Below are 19,455 nucleotides of genomic sequence, written 5' to 3' on the forward strand. Positions count from 1 at the left end.
TTAATATATATAAGAATAACTTAATCATGGTTTTATGTATTAATGTTTGTAAACCACCAGAGTGTAAACCAACGTTTTTGAATATCGACTGCTGTACCACATGTACAAGCAAGTGCGTTCCTCCACTTAGGTTTGCAATTCAGTTGTTCCTTTATTGAAAATCGTAACCAACATTTGTTTGTTCTCAGCAAACACAGCAGACATGCAACGATGAAGATTGTTTGAACGGCGGCAGCTGTATCGGGGAGTGTGAAGTAAATGGATATCACATATGTACCTGTGTTGACAATTTTTATGGAATGTACTGCACAGACAGTAAGTTTACTGAAGTGGGCAGTTAAGTACTTATACACAAGTGGGCTTTGACACATTTTCTGTTCTCCAATACTTCTATGTGACGTGGTTTTCAATAGGATTCATAGGCAAACATAATATAAGTGTTTGTACTAGTTAAAACACGTTCACTGCCAACATATTTAGTATGTGTAGTGTTTGCAAATGATAGTCAAATGCAGTCTGAAGTCAATACATACGGCAAGGGGAAGCTTAATATTGGGATTAGGAAAAAAGATGCTTTGTCCTGTTTGTGGGTATGTATGGTTTCAAATAATTCTTTCCAACCCCAACCCTACTGCCGTAATTTTGACTCAGACAGAGGACTCCAAGTTCACAGTTCAACTTATTGGAATTACATTTTGATGGATGGATGGATGGATGGATGGATAAATGGATGGACTAGACATACATACATACATACATACATACATACATACATACATGCATACATGCATGCATACATACATACATACATACATACATACATACATACATGCATACATGCATACATGCATACATGCACACTATTTCAACAATCATCTGTTCAAATTTTGTTATAATCATTCAACTTTGCTAACATCAGTTTATTGATCATATCCGTCTTCATACATGAGAACTGTCATTTATATCATCATTGTACGTGCTAAATTTACAGTCACCCAAATTAGTAAAGCTTCTAAAACGCCAAGCATCCTGCTGACACATGCCGACTTCTAACCTGGTAATTATGTCAAATTTAAGCCGGTCCTTTCAAATATATGTTTATGTATATGGTCAATGTTACATTTATTGACACCACCATCTCGATTCATCACGCTAATATATATGCAAATATATTCATAAGTGATCATCAAGAGATAAGACAATAGTTATGTTGCCATGACTACGGTAGATGAGTAATTATTATTAAGTATACGTTCTATTCACTGCCGTACAACAAATAACTCACAGATCGGTTTGACTTGGTTGAGGACAATGTCTGTGAATTACAACATGTTGTTTGCAGTTGTTATTATTTCTTTAACAACTGCAATAGTGGCCTTTGGCCAAACTACACTACACTACACTACATTACACTGCACTACACTGCACTACACTACTGTAACCCACACTGCACTAGACTACATCACACTAGACTAGACTAGACCACACTGCACTAGACTACACTATACTAGACTACACAGCCCTACACTACACTCCACCACACAACACAACACAACACAACACAACACTAAACGTAACCCAGCCCATCCCAGCAAAACACAAACAAATGCGGATTGTAAAATTAAATTCATACATTTTCTTATTTGTTCACGGATAAACATTTTTTAAGAAACAAATTGCCGTTGCGTCGGGTTATAGCTTAACTTGTCCGTCCATCTCTCACTCAGGAGATGGGCAATGGGACGTATGGAATGCTTGGACACCATGTACTCTTCCTGCTAATACGCCGTCCTGGCAATGTGTCAGTACCCAAACAAGAACCAGGACTTGTACAAATCCTTCTCCAGAGGGCACTGGAAAACAGTGTACTGGCAAGTCTGAAGATACCCGGTACTGTATTCCAAGTGGTGCAACATGTCAAGGTCAGATTCACCTTATATCATTTCAGGAAGGATTTTGCTGTGTTTGCAAATTCATGTTTTTTTAAAAGCAAACCCATTAAACGTGTTATATATATACACACACCATATATCATCATCATGGTAAGGGGTCACGTAACGTAGTATGCCCTGGCAAATGAAAATCTTAAATATTTGTCGCTTCTTTGTTGAATACAACTTGAAGCCAGCAAATTAAGATTCACCATACGAATTTTTAAGGGGGTCAAAATTATATTAATATTAAATTAAGCCGTTATAAAATGCAATATGGTCACTGAGTACGTAATGTATGTACTCTATGGGAAAATGTTTGATTGTAGACACAACGAACAAGTTTAAGCGGTGGTATTTCAAACATTGGAGGGCTTTTAGGAATTTGAATAAAATTCGTCCCGAGGTACATTCTACCTTACTAACACCCTCACACCTTTCCAGGTTCATGCGTGGAAATTTGGTCGATGGGGGCGGTAAATTCAGGAGTACATGGGATAAAAACAGTCAGCACTGGTAATTTCATTGTTTATTGTGACTTTGACACTCTTGGAGGAGGATGGATCACATTACAACGACGATATGATGGCAAAACGGACTTTAACCGAACATTTCAACAATACGAGGTTGGATTCGGTAATGTTGAGGAGGAATACTGGATTGGGAACAGGTTCATCAGCGCTTTAACTCTTACCCTTGGAACTACCCAGCTGCTAATTGAACTGACTGACTGGGATAGTATCTCAGGCTATGTCTTGTATGAAGATTTTTACATTGAAAGTGTAACTGACAATTTCCAATTGGCTTCACCTCTAACAAAAGTTGACAGTAATATAACTGTTCACCCAAGTGCTCCCGATCCATTAGAAATTCACGTAATTGAGGCGTTTGCTACTTACAAGGATCCAACAGCCCCCTCGTGTGCTGCAGAGTACTACGGTGGTTGGTGGTTCATTGCCGCATCGGGCTATGACTGCGCCTACTCAAATCTAAATGGGTAAGTAAGTAGTCAAGTGATATTTTGAATTCCGTTAGATATTTATAGTTTGTCTTTTAGTATGCATGATTAGATTGAGTTAACCGGTTGATAAACACATTGTCTTTGGAATACTCTAAAAGAATATGGTTGTTCAGAATGTCCTGATGTCATTTGATTACTTTAATGGAGTTACTCCCGTCCAGAATGTCTTAATACATGTTTTTAATACTCAAAGGGTATCACACTTGTCCAGAACCTCACAAGGTGTATTATAAACATTTAAAAGGAATCACGCCTGTCCATAAGGTCCAAATACTCCATTTCAATGTTCGCAAAGAATCACATCTGTCCATATATAAATAACAAGGTCTCAATATGACATTTGAGTACTTGAGATGCCAAATTGTATAATTTGAAAATCTATACGTCGACGAAAATGTTAAATGCCTAATGCTTGGTCAAACACAAGTAGAGAGGGTAATACCAAATAAAGTACTATTACAATGTGCATATTACTTAAAACATTGTTATGTGATAATACTCTTGAGTTCTATTCTTTGCTCTTCTCTCTTACAGAAAATATCTTCATCTTAATGAAGGTGAAAGGTCATCGCGAACAAATGGAATATTTTGGAGTTCATGGCACAACAATACCTATTCCTTCAAAGAAACACAAATGAAAGTCAGGGAAAAACCAACAGTGTAGCCATTCCTGAAAACGGGATATTGTACTAACTGGATACTTATAACTTAGAGTTTGTTAAAATGACATGTGGTCTAAGTAAAATTAAAAGTCAGCTCGAACTCAATAGTACTATCTCATAGTTGATATTATGTTTTCAAAGATATACATCAAAACAAGGCCTTGGGTTGCCATATTTTTACTGAGGGATTGGGAACAGTCTTTAGTCGTCAGCATCATATTAAACAAACATTACTGAACCAAAGTGGTTTCTAATGATGCTGATGATGAATGGTGATGATGATGATGATGATGATGATGATGGTGGTGGTGGTGGTGGTGGTGGCGGTGGTGCTGACGATGATGACGATGATGGTGGTGGTGGTGCTTACGATGATGACGATGATGATGATGATGATGATGATGATGATGATGATGGTGGTGGTGGTGGTGGTGGTGGTGGTGGTGGTGGTGGTGGTGGTGATGTTATTGTGATGACTAGTATAACATTCATGGTTTATTAAATTTATGAATAGAATTATAATTATGGTAGATTTAATGACATACATGAGTAGAATTAATTTCGTGATTGATTTCTCTTACATTTCTGGTTAGTTATACTTGGTTTACTTTTATGACACGCCTGCTTAATTTTCATAAGTAGTAAATAAGTACAATAACAGCTTAATTCTTTGACTATTTTCGCACATGAGCAGTATTTTTCAAGAACTTTGATTTGAATTGAATTGAACTGTAAATAACTAAAGAATAACAGAACACACACACACACACTAAACAATTGCACTTTAATCACAAGTACATGTAGAACAACAACATCAACATAAATAAAATATACGCCTTCAAAGAACTAAGAAGGAACATGAATAAACTGACTTCTGTGATGGGGGGGGGGGGGCAAATCTACTACTAATAAAATGAATGGTATTAGAATGTCATTAGCCTATATGACAAATTTATCTCTCAGGTTCAAATCATAGGTTAATAGTTTTTTTTTTTAAATTCAGATTTTTAATTGAATGGTGTATGAATGTGAAAGGTAACATACACACACATATATATGATCTGTGTCTGTGTCTGTGTCTTTGTTTATGTCTGTCTGTCTGTCTGTCTGTCTGTCTGTCCGTCTGTGTCGATTTGTCAATGCCTGTATCTTTCTATCTGTAAGTGTCAGTGTTTGAGTATATCTATACCTATGTAAGGGTAAAGGAAATAAATTGCACATAAGCTGCATACAATATGTTTGAAGTAATAATTCAAGTTCGCTAACAATACGACGTTACTCTATGTACACCCGGGTGTTAATCAAGCATTTGTATTCAAGCAATGAAAACGTAAGAGTTTTATTGATGGTCGACGTAACAACTATAAATTTTCGAATATTCTTCGATTTCGACAATTAATAGTTTCCTTTATCCTTAGGTGTAATATAAAATGTGTGGTTCTGATTACATTCAATTTTAGAATAGGTGGGGTAGGTAGATGTTTTATTTTTATTTTTAAATTATTTTTTTTTATCAGTGAGTGTCTAGTTCAGGTAGTTATGTTTTCCGTTGTTTTTCATATGACCTCTATGTTACTGGATTCTTCTCATCGGATGTACAGCCATTACAGATTGGAAGAACAGTTTTATATATTGTCTTTTTAAGTTGACGTCAGTTTCCGCATCCACTATTTCTTGCAAGACTTCACGTTTTTCGCGTTTTTATTTTTTTTCTCTCGAATACGTAAAAAAGTTTAGGGTCGGCGTGAAAAGCTAGGTGGGGTCGGGTAACCGGAACAAACCATTTTTTTTATTAGGCCTTTAAATGTCACCCAATATGTTCAAATATAACTTTAATTTGTCTAGTGTCTTGTGATTAATTTATTATGTTGTAAAAACATAAAAGTTTACCAAACTCCTACGTCACACTTTATGGATAATCACTTTGTGAATAAAGAAGGAAAGGAAACGAAATCGATTGGATATGTTTACGAATTTTCCCTTTAAAGCATCTTGCTTAATGTAGGTTGAGGGCGCACGCACATGCGCAATGGAATGGGAATAAGATTTCGCCTTTTGGGTCAACGTGTTCCGGAAGAAAATCCCACATTATTGCTTGACTACAAGAGATAACCCCGATAACAGAGGTGCGTACATACTTTAAATCTTTATGAAACACATTTTATATGTACACCGGTACGGTAGTTTGGATTTATTATGAAATAACGTACGTTTGAAATAACATTTTCATCAGGAAATGATGGCAAGACATGTTGACGTCTTTGATTATGTAGCGCGTTCAAAGCCCTTATATGTATGGCATTGTATGGAGAGACGCGCAATGCATCTTGGAAACGGCAACAGGTATCGACGTCATCGTCACGTTTGCACCGGATGTGAATTTTACCATCGTGAGATACGAAATATTTAAGATATTTAGATAGACTTTACAAGATATATGCATAGTTATAGGTTCATAGTTATAGTGTGTTTGAGTACAAATAAAGTTCTAAAACGCCTGTATATATAAAGTACACACAACTCATAACCAGTGTTAAAATATTTTAGATGATTTCTCATTCCTGTCAAAAGGTGGCGGTATCCACCTAAGCTATAATTAGAGATTTCAAGTTACTGTGGAACCAAGGTGTCGTCAGTTACTGTTTATGCTATTTCACTGCACTAGCTGCAACTGGAATGCTTTTTTTTTTATGAAAACGTTTTGTTTGATACAATAACCTACTTCTAATATCGTACACCCTGAATAGTATTGCATCACCTGTGGATTAACGTATTTTGTAACTGTACACAAAATAAACCAAATAAACCAAATCAAATTTATTTTCGGTCCGCACCTGAAAATCAGCGCCCTCAACGGTGATCACGATTTCATCCAGTTTGTGAACTGCTTATGGATAATATCGACCACTGGTTAACATGTAAAATATCGAATTATTGGTATTTTAACAATTTTGGTGAATACATTGTGGATGTATAATCGAAAAATGACACTCCAGTTACAACTATCACATGTGGCAAACTCAAAACCACTAATTAACAGGTACAGTACTTGTGTAATTGACCAATTTCTAGTGCACATAACTTTGGTAATTTAATGAAAAAAATATCCCAGTCGCAGATTTAAGCAGTCTGCATTATCATGATACATATTTCACATTCAACATGTCGCCATGTACACAGTACGAGGAGTTCACATAGGACGTGGCATTTGGTCGCCTACCATTACCGCTACATGTCCAAACTTTGCACAAAATTAACATACATTGACACGAACTTCAACATTGTTTACCTACTTGATAGTTAACCTTGAGCCAACTGAATAATTCCACTGTAGCGATATATCTCTCTACTTCCACATTAGTTAGATGGCAACTATCGTCCAACTAACTCAAACCTGCTAAGTACCAAATTAGCAGCCTAATGCTATTACTATTTCTACCTATTGCACATAGATAAAATCGACCCCTAATTGAAATGTACAGTGTCCAGTTATATTAGTGTTATATTGTTGTTGGTTGTATGAGAGAAAGAAAATCAAGAACAAGCCTTACAACCAAACACAGTTACAGCCAGTATCCTGATTTAGCTATCAGACTGTGTTGTTAATTAACATTTCTATTTGTTGTGGACCTCTATAAGTAGCTGAACATAATCCAGCTGCTTTCAGTAGTTGCAATGATTTCAATTACTTGAACAAACCTTACAAGCAAATAAACTGTCAGTCAGTATCCTGTTAAATTACAATGTACTTCTAATTTGCTTGTAATCGTTTTAAAAACTATCCCAAGACTTCTAACTTTTCCATTGCTCAGAATCGTGGCCCTTCTCCTATCATTATTCGTCAGACATTTTGTACGCGAAATGTCTCATTTCGTCCTCAGATTTTACAATTTTGTACCCCATTAAAGCCATTAGTTCACGACAGATGTCTAGAGATTGTACAATTTTCAAGTCCTGAAATAACAGTTTTGATCGCCAAGACTGTGCTGCTTCAATAGAGTTCTTCCGTGTATCCATGTTATTTATAGATTTATCATTTGTAACGTTTGTCCATTCTGACATCCAGAGTGAAACTTCAACTGGAACTGTCATACCCAAGAATTTATAAATGCTTTCTGTTTGACCTAAGGGGTCCATTGCAGTATCCTCGTACGGAACAAGTTTATATCGACCATCTAACCATGCTGGTAATGTTTTGTTGTACTTAACCATTTCCACCGCATGTTGGCAGTATTGGTTCAAATTGTTTACAAGTCCAGCTTGTTCTATTGTTGTATTTCTGACTATTTCGATATCGTGCGCGTATACGAATTTTCTGGAGCTTGCGACGCCTCTTGGGTCCCGTATCACATGTAAAACTTTTAAATCTAATTTCTCTTGTGTGACTAAGGCCTGTAGCACAGGAAGTGACGTCAGACGAATCACCTTTGTAGCAATATGGCGACGATTTTTGCATGTCTGGGTTATATCTTCAACAGTGATATCAGCACAGCTCGTGTGCTTATATCTGTGGCATAACCGTCTGATGTCGTTACTAGTGGACACCATAGCCCACGTTCGCATATGGTGTACATACTGTGACGTAAAACGACAATGGTATAAATCCGATAAAGTCTCTAATTGGGATGAATTCTGGAGATCTGATGTAATAACATTTGCTCTTGTCATGTCTTGAACAAGTCTCAGAGGTTCAAAAAGATATAATACATCTTTGTTCTGGTTAAAAAGTTGACTTATAAACGTTGATCCCGTTCTAAAGGCTGCAACAATCAAAACACTTCGTCCTTGTACGTGATTGACTTCAAACACAGAACGGTTTTCCTCTTTTGATTGACTGGGATATTTTGTTGTAGTTCTTGATGCTTGGCAGTCATCGGCGTCCTGTAGTTCTAACTGAAGGCGCATAACTCGGAATGGATTGAATATTAACAATATAAAGCTCAGCTGACTTAAAAAAAGCACCAATATGAATAGAACCCTCAACGTCAACTTTCCAGCCATTTTGACACCTGTGTAAATATAATTTTTTTTTAAATGAAAAGATGTCTGCAAAATCCACATTTGTTGTCTTGGTACTTTGTAACAACAACAACAACAACAACAACAACAACAACAACAATATTATTATTGTTATTTAAACTTATGTAGACTATATTGTATAAGCACAGAGTTTGGGAAGATATTCTTGAAAGTTTCTGATCACGACCTATTAAAATATAGATATAAATAATTTATGTAAGGCAAACAAAATTGTGTGGTTCCGATAACGCCCAATTTCAAATTAGGATGAGTAGGTAGATTTTTTTAAAATTAATTTTGGTCCGGTTCAGGGTATCTTTTCCGTTGTTTTAGAGATTGTTTCACATAGTCTTTGTGTGATGGGCCGTTTTTCACCAGATATACAGCTATGGCATATTGGCAATGCAGTTTTACATTGATTTTTATGTTGATATCAATTTCACCATCCTCATCGTCTTCTCAATCTCACTATTTCTCGCGCGACTTGCAAATGTTTTCGATTTTCTATAATTTGAGCTCAAATATTGGCTAATAACACAAAAAAACAATCAAAACAGTAACATCATTTTTTCGGATTCAGTGAGGTATATGCTAACCATTTCAATGCACACACACACACATACACACACACACACACACACACCCACACACACACATACACACACACACACACACACACCTATCTCTAGAGGAAGGCAGGCAGGCAGAAAAGTAAAATTACACTTTAAAAAAAGACAATTTGTCCATAAATTTACCAATAAGTTCATTTCTTTTCCCAATGTATAGTTGTGTCCGTTTGGTAGCTATGACATTACCAATAATTTAATTGAAGGAGCTGATATATATTTAGTTTAAATCGTTTTGATATATTTGTTCATTTAATAATAAGGATATTGAGATTCTAACAATTCTGCTAATCTCTCACGAATTTGCCGTCACGTGTTTGAAATAATTGCTGCTCTTGTGAATATAAATCTCGGTGAATGAACTATGCAGGTACAGCTGTTTAGGTAAACATTCATTCATCATGTTGTCATGTACTTTGAAAGATGAAGGAGACATTCAACTAGTTATGAGTAACCAAGGTGATATTATTAACGTGTAAAATCTCTGTCAACAAATGTGTCCAAAATTTGGTCGACTTGTATTACCACTTATATTTGACCTGCGTCTCTTAGGCATAGCAATTGACGTTTTGTTTAATACTGCAACTCGTTTTCATGTAATCTGATGAATACGTTTTACAATATGCTATTATTTCAGTTGAACCATCAATAGAATGTCACCTGTACTCCACAATATACTAATTTTCAAATTTCCAAATGTGAAACCACACCGATCAATATGAATATAACATATAACCAAAACGAGAAAAAACAGAAAACAGCTCTTTAGATATTGGTATATTGGGATATCCCCATCATTATAAACCATATATATCCATTACAAATGTATCAGTAGTTATCTGGTCAGGGAGGTTATGTTTACATTAAAGGGTTCTACAGGTATGCTGACGTGTCCGGATGTTTAATACCTTCAAGCCTTGCTGTTTACAAGTGTTGTGAGACAGCTGGATGTTATCAGTTACATAGTTCTTGTTGTTGGTGGTTGTTACTGTTGGTTACTTAGTCTAATACAGTTGATTACTCTGTTATGGTGGAATATTAAACATTAACAAGGAATATAAGCGCGCGCGCGAGAGAGAGAGAGAGAGAGAGAGAGAGAGAGAGAGAGAGAGAGAGAGAGAGAGAGAGAGAGAGACAGACAGACAGACAGACAGACAGACAGACAGACAGACAGACAGACAGACAGACAGACAGACAGACAGACGGACGGAGACAGACAGACAACGGACGGAGACAGACAGACAGCAACGTTAACAGCGCGAGAAAACGAGAAGACAGCGAGGAGGGGGGATTGAGAGATGGTCGGACAACACACATACGTCTACGTGATTGAAGGTAACTACGCATAAAGCAAGGGTTATAACTTTACCAAGCCCAACATCGTTGAAGGATCCGGAAAATGTTCACGTCCCCTATATATCTCCGATCCCTAGTATATTGTTTGATAGATAATAATCTTTTTTAAAGGCGCACGTTTATCCTTCGATGAGATTCGCAGTGAAGTAAATCAATATTGCTTTTGCTAAAAACGAACAGCAGACTTGACTATTAAAAAAGTTTTGACAGAGACAAGGAACTTGGTGACTGACTTGCATCGTTTACTGTTAGACTGAATAATCGCCAGCATTTGTAAAATACGTGAACACCTACACTTACCTTTCATTGTGATAATGTAGAGATAGAATGCATGCTTACCTAAGACGAAGTCTGCCGACAAGCTGGATGTGTGTGTTATGACCTGATTTGGGTTATGTGTGATGCGACGATATTACAACGTTATCATATATGACAAGATTTGATGGGTATGCAAATTAATCCAACGTATTTCAACAAAGCTAAGTGCTTTTCAAAAGTAATGATTGGATGCATATATGCAGATCAATACAAGATATGACGTATGCATGCAAATGGTAGGTAATTAGCATACTATTACAGTATTTATACCCTCAGGGTTCTGCAACGTTTGAGAGTAGTGAAGTTCGCTCATTAGCATTCATTCTAATTTGCATATTTAATATTCATGAACCAATTAATGATATATTTAGGGTCTCTGTTCATACTATGTCAAGATAAGGTGTGTGTGTGTCAACGATTCTGCTATCCTTCGAATGTAAGTCAAATAGCCATCGACAACGTGACGCGTACATTTCAATGTACTGTGCAAGAAAGTGACAGACACGTGTGCAGAATGGATCGGACGTGACGTATCGATTACTTGCATTTACCCAGTTTATATAAAAATCACTCCTTGTACGTTTACTAATAAAAAGCGTTTCACAAAATCTAACATTTGCTTTGCAAGAACAGACTGGGTTATAAACATGGATTTGGTCTTTGCAGCTTCACATTGTCTTTCAAAGTAGAAAAACAGTACAGTAAAATTTTTAATTGGACAAAAATCTACATGCTACTCTTATAGTATGAATTTGCATAATTTTTGTCTCATAACATGGACTTTAAATTGAGAGAAATATTTGATAAATAATACAGAAGTAACCCTTGAGAGGTCATTTACATGATAAATCATACTTACAAATATGAAACCACACCAATCAATATGATAACATATACATCTGCTACTGTAACAGTTCATATGACAATAACACATCAGTTAACAAGAAAGACATAATTTTTTTCAATTATTTACAAATATTGAGGGGCATCGGTGATATCCAGTTTGTCGACTGATCCCAGTATATGGTGTTAATGTTGATATTGAAGTTACCATGTCTGCCTTAAGCTGTTTGCATCAGACCTACCAAAGTACCACGGACATTGATTTTGAAAATGAGCCATATCTGTGTGCAGGGCGATGCTTAATTTGACCATGATGCACATTGCAGGGTTTCTAACTAGGTACTCCGGTTTTCATTGAGGTTATATGGTTTGTTTGACAAAAAAATATGTTGTCAGTGCATCTCATATGCATTTGTTCATTAATTACTTTGACGCCTGGATCCAGCCTCTTTCACACCAGGTTTATCTAATTGTGTCAGCTAAAATGATACATCATGAACAAATGCTCAATAATGCAATTTAATCCAATACCTGCTAATATAATTAATCGTTCTGCAATTTGTTAGGTATGATTTATCCAGCGTTAATCAATACTTAGTGAGAAAATTATAAATCATGTTTAATTTAGTTGGAATACATGACGTCACTTTATCATAATGGAATGATCCAGGAAAGAGTGTTTTCGAATTCCGTGTATTCTACAGACTGATAAACTTACCTCCTATCCATTGGCAACTACGTGTACACGTTAACAGATTGCAGAAGAGACCTGTGCGTTCATTTTATGACTTAAGAAAGTATTCTTGCGCAAATTGACACTAGTTCAGGTTTTTCATTGTTTTCCAAATGGTCTCTTTATTGTTTATGTCTTCCTATCAGATGTACAGTCACTACAGATTGAAGAATAGTTTTATATATTGTCTTTTTATTAAGTCGATGTCAGTTTCCACATCCACTATTTCTTGCGAGACTTCATGATTTTCGCGATTTTATTATTATTTTTCTCGAATACGTAAAAATAAGTTCAGGGTTGTAGGCGTGAAAATATAGATGGGGTCGGGTAACCGGAACCAAACAACTTTTTTTATGTGTCCTAAGAAAAAAGTTTCCAAAAACGTTCCACTTTCAGCTAGTACAGCTTTAAGTTCAAAGTCGAATTGTCACTAATTTTATCTGAAAATTTGTCCAATGTATTATGATAATACAAATGATAATACTATATATGATGATACCGACTCTATAGTCTAGTTCCTATACAGTATCGATATCGTTTCCATTAAACCTCCACTCACTGTCTAGTCAAAGTCGTTGCTCTAGCGGTAAAAGGGTTGGGCAGTTGTTTACATCACTTTCCTCAAGAAAATTCATGATTTTTGAAGGCATTATTCAAACAACTACCCAAACTGTTCTACATGACTGTTCTCTCTAAGTTTGACATTTCAGATATCAGTCGATAGAAAACGGGAAAAAAATAAGTAATAAGTAATTCTTACTTGCATGGCTTTAAATATACATTTTGTATAACGTTGATTCACAGTTCCATGGAAATAGTCCGAACTGTAAATGTAAAGTTTGTTTTTCAATTTAGGGTTTGACGAAGCTTGTGGGGATGGGGGATATAGGGGGGGGTTAGATCAGCTTGAGCACATATACCCAGAAGATGAAATGTGCAAAGATGCCTCGAAAATAACGACCTAGCGCTAGAACCGTTCTTGATTCTGGATGCCAACTGTGGTACTAATCACAGCCTGGTCAAAGTCCCTCAATCAGCACAAAAAGTTGTTCATCAAATCAATGAACCCCAGCTGCTACAGTGATGTAAACAATGTATAAGTAGCATACTGAGCTGACAAATATACCATATTTGGACATTACATAACTGTCCCAAAACTAACTTTATGAGACATTATGTTAATGACTGTGTGGGTGGCTGTGGTTGAATTTTAAATTACAACTCATGCATCTCAGGACTACATTTCATTCAAGGTAAGAAGTTTAGTTTCTGTTTTGTTTTGTTCTGTTTTCCTGAGGGTTGCATCATACACTCGTGTGGTCTGCAGAACTTGTGGAGCGCCATCAACGACTGTATTCCATCTTCTCTCTTCGTATTCAGTCATCATTTGAATGCAATACATGCAGTGAAACTCTCTCAATGTTTATTATTCTCTGCTTTAATATATGCAACTACAGCGAATAATGTTGCACAAACAATGTTCGTTACTGCTGCGACGATAAATGAGTAATTATAACTTGCTGTGACGTCATACAGCCAACCTGAAAGACACAATTAGCCGATAAGAACAACGGAAGACAGTTGACATGAATGAAACAAAACATAGTGTAGAATACATAATTAGATATATGTAAATCCTGATCACCTCACATTGTAAATCCATGAAGTTTTCACCTAATTATTCATTCATCATGTGACCTGATTGTAATTCGATTATACATATCTAATTATGTATTCGACCAATCGGATTCAATCTAGGGATTTCATACTAATACTGAGTGCTCAATGCTCTGCTCATAGACGTCGGGCCGACGGGTGGAATTCAGAAATTGAAAATTATGTTATAGTTATGATCGCTGACATATCGTTATAACGTCAGCCATGCCTCAAGACAACGTGAAGGCTAGGTTGGAATCAAAATACAATGCAAACAGGATCGGAGTTCCCGGATATTCCTACCTCCAATCGGCGGACCAACAGTATAACCAATCCCACAGAAGAAAAAAACAAAACCGACTCCAACTGCGTAATTTTGAGCGCCAACTATTTCTTTGATCGTTACATACAGTACAGGATAGTATACACCCATACAGAGCCCAATGACCGCTGCAGCACAAACTAGTAGTTCAAAACTGTTCATCCATGGCACACAAAATACAGATACTCCTTCTGTCATCATTACAATAGCCAGAATATATAAAGACGAACAGTAATGTTTGTCAGTAATGAAACCTTGCAGAATCGAAGATATAAGCGATGCTATCCCAATAATAGGAACAAGGAAAGCAGACTTCATTTTAGGAATGCCTTTATTGACAGCATCTGGCATGAGTAAGAATAATATGATACTGAAGCCCATTTCTCCGAGGATAATGGTCGTCATGGTGATAATTAGTAGTCTGTATTTACGGAAAAGCCAACAACCGGAGCACACGAGGAACGACTCGAGACAATTATTAGCGTCAGGTCTCTGAAATTGCGTATCTACATCCACCATTGTTGTTTTCTCATCCGGCTCACAATTTTGATCTCTCATCTCACATTTATCAGCAACATTAGAAATAGCGGGTCGCATTAACATAGCACAGACACACAGGTTTGCATTTACGGCAGAGCAGATCAACAGCGTACCTCTCCATCCATAATAACCAATCATGATTTGGCAAACGGGTGAGTAAATAAAGTATGCGAGTGCAACTCCTACACCTGTCATCCCATTCACGAAGGCGAACTGTTTATCAAAATATTGAGCGAGAAGGGCCATACTTGGAATGATGCATAATCCATGACCAACCCCTGCAGATTATAAAATAGTGATAAAAATAACCAGAATAACATTTCAATGCCAATGGTATAAATGCTTGTCTAGCTAAAGATCTTCGAACTTGTAGATTTCGATTATGAAGAGAGGATATAGTCAAAATGCACTAGCACAAAGGTCCTAAAACTAAATTAATGTTTGTAAAGATAAATGGCACAACTTGATGAACTGGATAGATGCAAGCATAGACCCTCCATGCAGGGCCTATGATGCAATTGAAAACATTTAAACATTTTTGATGACCTTACATTCATCAGGAAATTCGTCAGATATGATGCTTATTATAAAATTGGTCTAGTTAAAAATTATATAATTGCTTTCAAAACGGTCATCGTGTAGAGACTGACAACAATTAATGGGAAGCATTTTCAAATTATATAGACAAACAGACAGACAGACAGACACAGACAGACTGACACACACACACACACACATACACGCACGCACACACACACACACACACAGAAACAAACATATAGGCTTGTTTAGAAGGACGCGAAATAAAAAGTTTTCTGTTTCTTCTGTTAGACTTGAAAAAGATGAAAAAGGCCTACCTGTAATCAAGCTATCAGTGATGTACAGATGTATCGGGCTGGTAGCAAAGACACACAGTAACAGTCCACACGTCGATATCAGTGATCCTGCAAACACGGTGACTCTTGCACCATATTTATCATATAAAAAACCCGCCATTGGAGCTGAAGATTAGATTAATAGTATTAACATGGCAATCTTAATTTGTGAGTTTCTTCACAACAAATCAACACCAGACTAATATAATTATGTATATATCTATATTTTGTCCAAACCATATCACTATATCAGTGTAATGTACAGTGCAAGTGGAAATATCTCATATAGTTTTGTAAAAAAAGGATATTACATATCATCTTAGCTTACAAACTAATTGTATGATGGCGACACGAAGTGAGAATATCCATGCTATCGTTGCAGCGTTGGATTGTAAGGAGGTCATTAGAACAACAATGAACACTCCACCGGTGGTCGCCATACCAACCGCTATGATTTTTACTACGATGGCACACGCGACAGCAACCCATCCCCATCGACAACCAGTTGAACGACGGTCGTTAGAATCTGTAGACAGGGAACTCATCTTCCTGAAATTACATAATCGACATGAACATTATTTACTTCTTTTATGCCATTCATGTAGCAAGCTTTATTTACACCAGGATATATCTATAATGTTACAAAACTAGGCAGAAATGGCAGACCCTTGCTCGCGCCAAGTCCCTTACTTCCATTTTCTTGATTAATATTCATAACTTGGGTAAATCCCCCATCCTATAATAGGAGATATTGTATACTACATGTGTGTATATGGACTGTTCACAGTTGATGTGAACGTTATTACCAAGCTTATAAGTGTGACACTTTGTGGAATCTCTTTTGGTTGTCGAATTATTCAGCTAGGTCATATTATGGGTACATATCACAGATTTTAATGACATGACATGGCGCACATTGCGAAGTTCAACAGAATTCGATTTCACACGAATTACTGTTAATTCTGTGCAATATAAGAATAAACCTGCTTTGCTGTGAATGATCGCAACATGGGTTTAGTGTACATATAGTGAAATAGATCCAAAATTGTATCAAATTTGAATCAGCTGATGACGTTAGCATATTCAATTGTCACCCGATGCCCTATGAAAGATTATTATTGGATCAATATTTGGGTAAATGCACTCTGAGAGGCCTTCATTAATTACAGAGGGGAGGGGCGGTGTAAAGCAATCCCAGTCTGTTACATAAAATATGACTTCTCCAAACGTTTTCTATAAATTTGCCATCCCTCAATTTCCTTTCCCTAAATCATAACCTCCCCCATTCAAATATTTAAAACAGAAACAAACACACAAAACAATGATGGTAATTCTGTTTAACATGAAAAGAGACAGAATCAACTGTAAGGACTGGATGCCACCGCTACTTGCAGCAGTTTTTAGTGCTCCCACTCCTATTCTAGTTTACCCCTCAGACTTTTTCCCCAGTTCCTAGTGCCCCCCTAGCTTTTAGTGACCCTATCTCTATCTGTGATTTGTTACTTACTCACTCATATGGGACGCTAGGAACTAAGGGTCACTAAAAAACTAGTTCAAATCCTATCTCCGAGTGACCCCTGCCACTAAGTATAGGGGGACACATTTTTCTATCACACTACCAAAATATTGAATTTACAGGCGTTGGGTTTTTTCAGCCTTTGATCATGTGAGACCAACTCTCTCCTCACACCAAAAACAGCAATTGAACCACAGTATTAATATGTTGTCAACAGCGATATGACTGATATGTTCTTATGTAATAATTACTTTACAGTTGCAGCAGTTGCATGTGGCGGCAGTGACAAGCAAGTCACGAACTACACCTCTCTAAGTATACTGTAAATCTTCACATCACTTTGTATATGTCTTAATAGTGAGACACGTTTTAAGATAGATATATGTATATGGACATCCATATAGTCCTTACCTGTATATACAATCTGGAGTATACTATTCCATAACATGAAGTTCATTCAATCAACCACAGTCCCTCTATCACTGTGAATCAATATATGCATTTCTAATCTCTCAAGGACTGACTCTGGTAAAGCATAGATTCTTCGGTTATATCGTCTGACGTTTGGATTAACACCAACCTACATCATTACCATAACAATAATGATCGTTTTAAAACATATCTGATCGGACAAAGGTCACCACGAAGGGGGGGGGGGGGGGGCAGTTCGGAGTATTGTCATGATTATGGCCGAGTTCAGGATAAACATATAGTGCCTTCCGTTAGCTGAAATGTCCACGTAGCTGGCGCTGTAACTGTCCTATCCTAGCAGATGGGAAGGAAGGCATGTAATTAAATTATTGATCAATTGACTGATTGATTTTTGTGGTTATATAAGACTTTTTTCCTTCTTTCCCTGGCTACTTTTCTCTCTTTCAGCTGTATATAATTCTCTCTTTATTGACTACATAAAAACATCTTGTCCATTCTTCTCCTCGTATCTAAATTAAAAGACCCTAATCTTATGCTTATCAAGGTATCAGTTACAGGAACAATTTGCTTATCTCTTATCTTCTTGGGGGATTACCACACCAAACAAACACTCTTTTATGAACAAACTACTACTATCGGATCCATTGAAATGTTTACTGACTAAACTTAGTATAGTTGTTACTATGACAATGTAGAAATAATAAACAAAAGAAACGATGAAGAGTACATATCTTTGTCACAGTGACTATATAGACTAGACATTTAAATGCAGTCACAGTGAGGGACCAATTTTGTGTTATTTGTATTGTATTTATCTCAATGAGGAGTATCACTCAAGGAAACAAATGTATTATTTTTTTTATAAACTTTGAGATCTGGAGAGTCATGTCGTGATTTCACTTCACATACATTTCAATTGATTCACATGAAATACCAAATTGAAACTCCTTTTTACATCTATCTGCCAGTGATACACGTTGGTCTTGACAGACTTGAATATTTATTAGATGCACACTGAATATTCACGATTATATATCTGAAGGGAAACCAGTGGTTAAGAATTTTGGTCATAATCCCCTATTTTCTACTCACCCCCCCCCCCCCCCGTACATTCTCCTCGCCCCTTTAAAACAATATACTTTCAGATGTTGTGTCTCTCCAGCGCGGGTTTACATTTCCATGCGTACATTAGTGGGTCAACTTGAAGCAGGTACAGGTTGTGTACAGCGCCACCAACAACAATACTCACTTTACAGTCCGCTGTTTAATAATGCTACATATATTACATTTGTTTCGCTATGAATAGTTTCATGTTGAATTCTCTGTATGTTTATTATTTCTCTGTTTTAGTGCAACTATAACAAATAATATTGCACAAAGAATGTTCAGTATTGCTGCAAAGATAAACGAATAGTCGTAACTTCCAGTGACGTCATACAGCCAACCTGAAAGACAAAATTGAACGATAGTTACAATGAATGCTAGTTGACTTGAAACAAAATGTCTGCTCAATAAAAAAAATCAGACTAAAATTTTGAATTATACCCTGCTCATTCTACGTCACAATTATGTGTGTCAACATCATTCGTTCCACAATATCGAAGT

General features: G+C 36.5%; 2 protein-coding genes across 2 annotated transcripts; one reads left to right on the top strand and one right to left on the bottom strand.

Annotated features, from left to right (window-relative positions):
• Positions 1–1,730: 1,730 nt before the first annotated feature.
• LOC144453203 (ficolin-1-A-like) lies at positions 1,731–3,616 on the top strand. Its single transcript, XM_078144480.1, has 3 exons — positions 1,731–1,890; positions 2,376–2,928; positions 3,487–3,616. Exons 1-3 carry the CDS (start codon positions 1,731–1,733, stop codon positions 3,614–3,616), a joined length of 843 nt encoding a protein of 280 aa, XP_078000606.1.
• A 3,832-nt stretch (positions 3,617–7,448) lies between these two features.
• Positions 7,449–8,519, bottom strand: LOC144453204 (carbohydrate sulfotransferase 1-like). The gene has a single exon (XM_078144481.1). It carries the CDS (start codon positions 8,517–8,519, stop codon positions 7,449–7,451), a length of 1,071 nt encoding a protein of 356 aa, XP_078000607.1.
• Positions 8,520–19,455: the final 10,936 nt, after the last annotated feature.

The sequence above is a fragment of the Glandiceps talaboti genome, chromosome 23 (assembly GCF_964340395.1).
Source record: "Glandiceps talaboti chromosome 23, keGlaTala1.1, whole genome shotgun sequence".
NCBI classification, from domain to species: domain Eukaryota; kingdom Metazoa; phylum Hemichordata; class Enteropneusta; family Spengelidae; genus Glandiceps; species Glandiceps talaboti.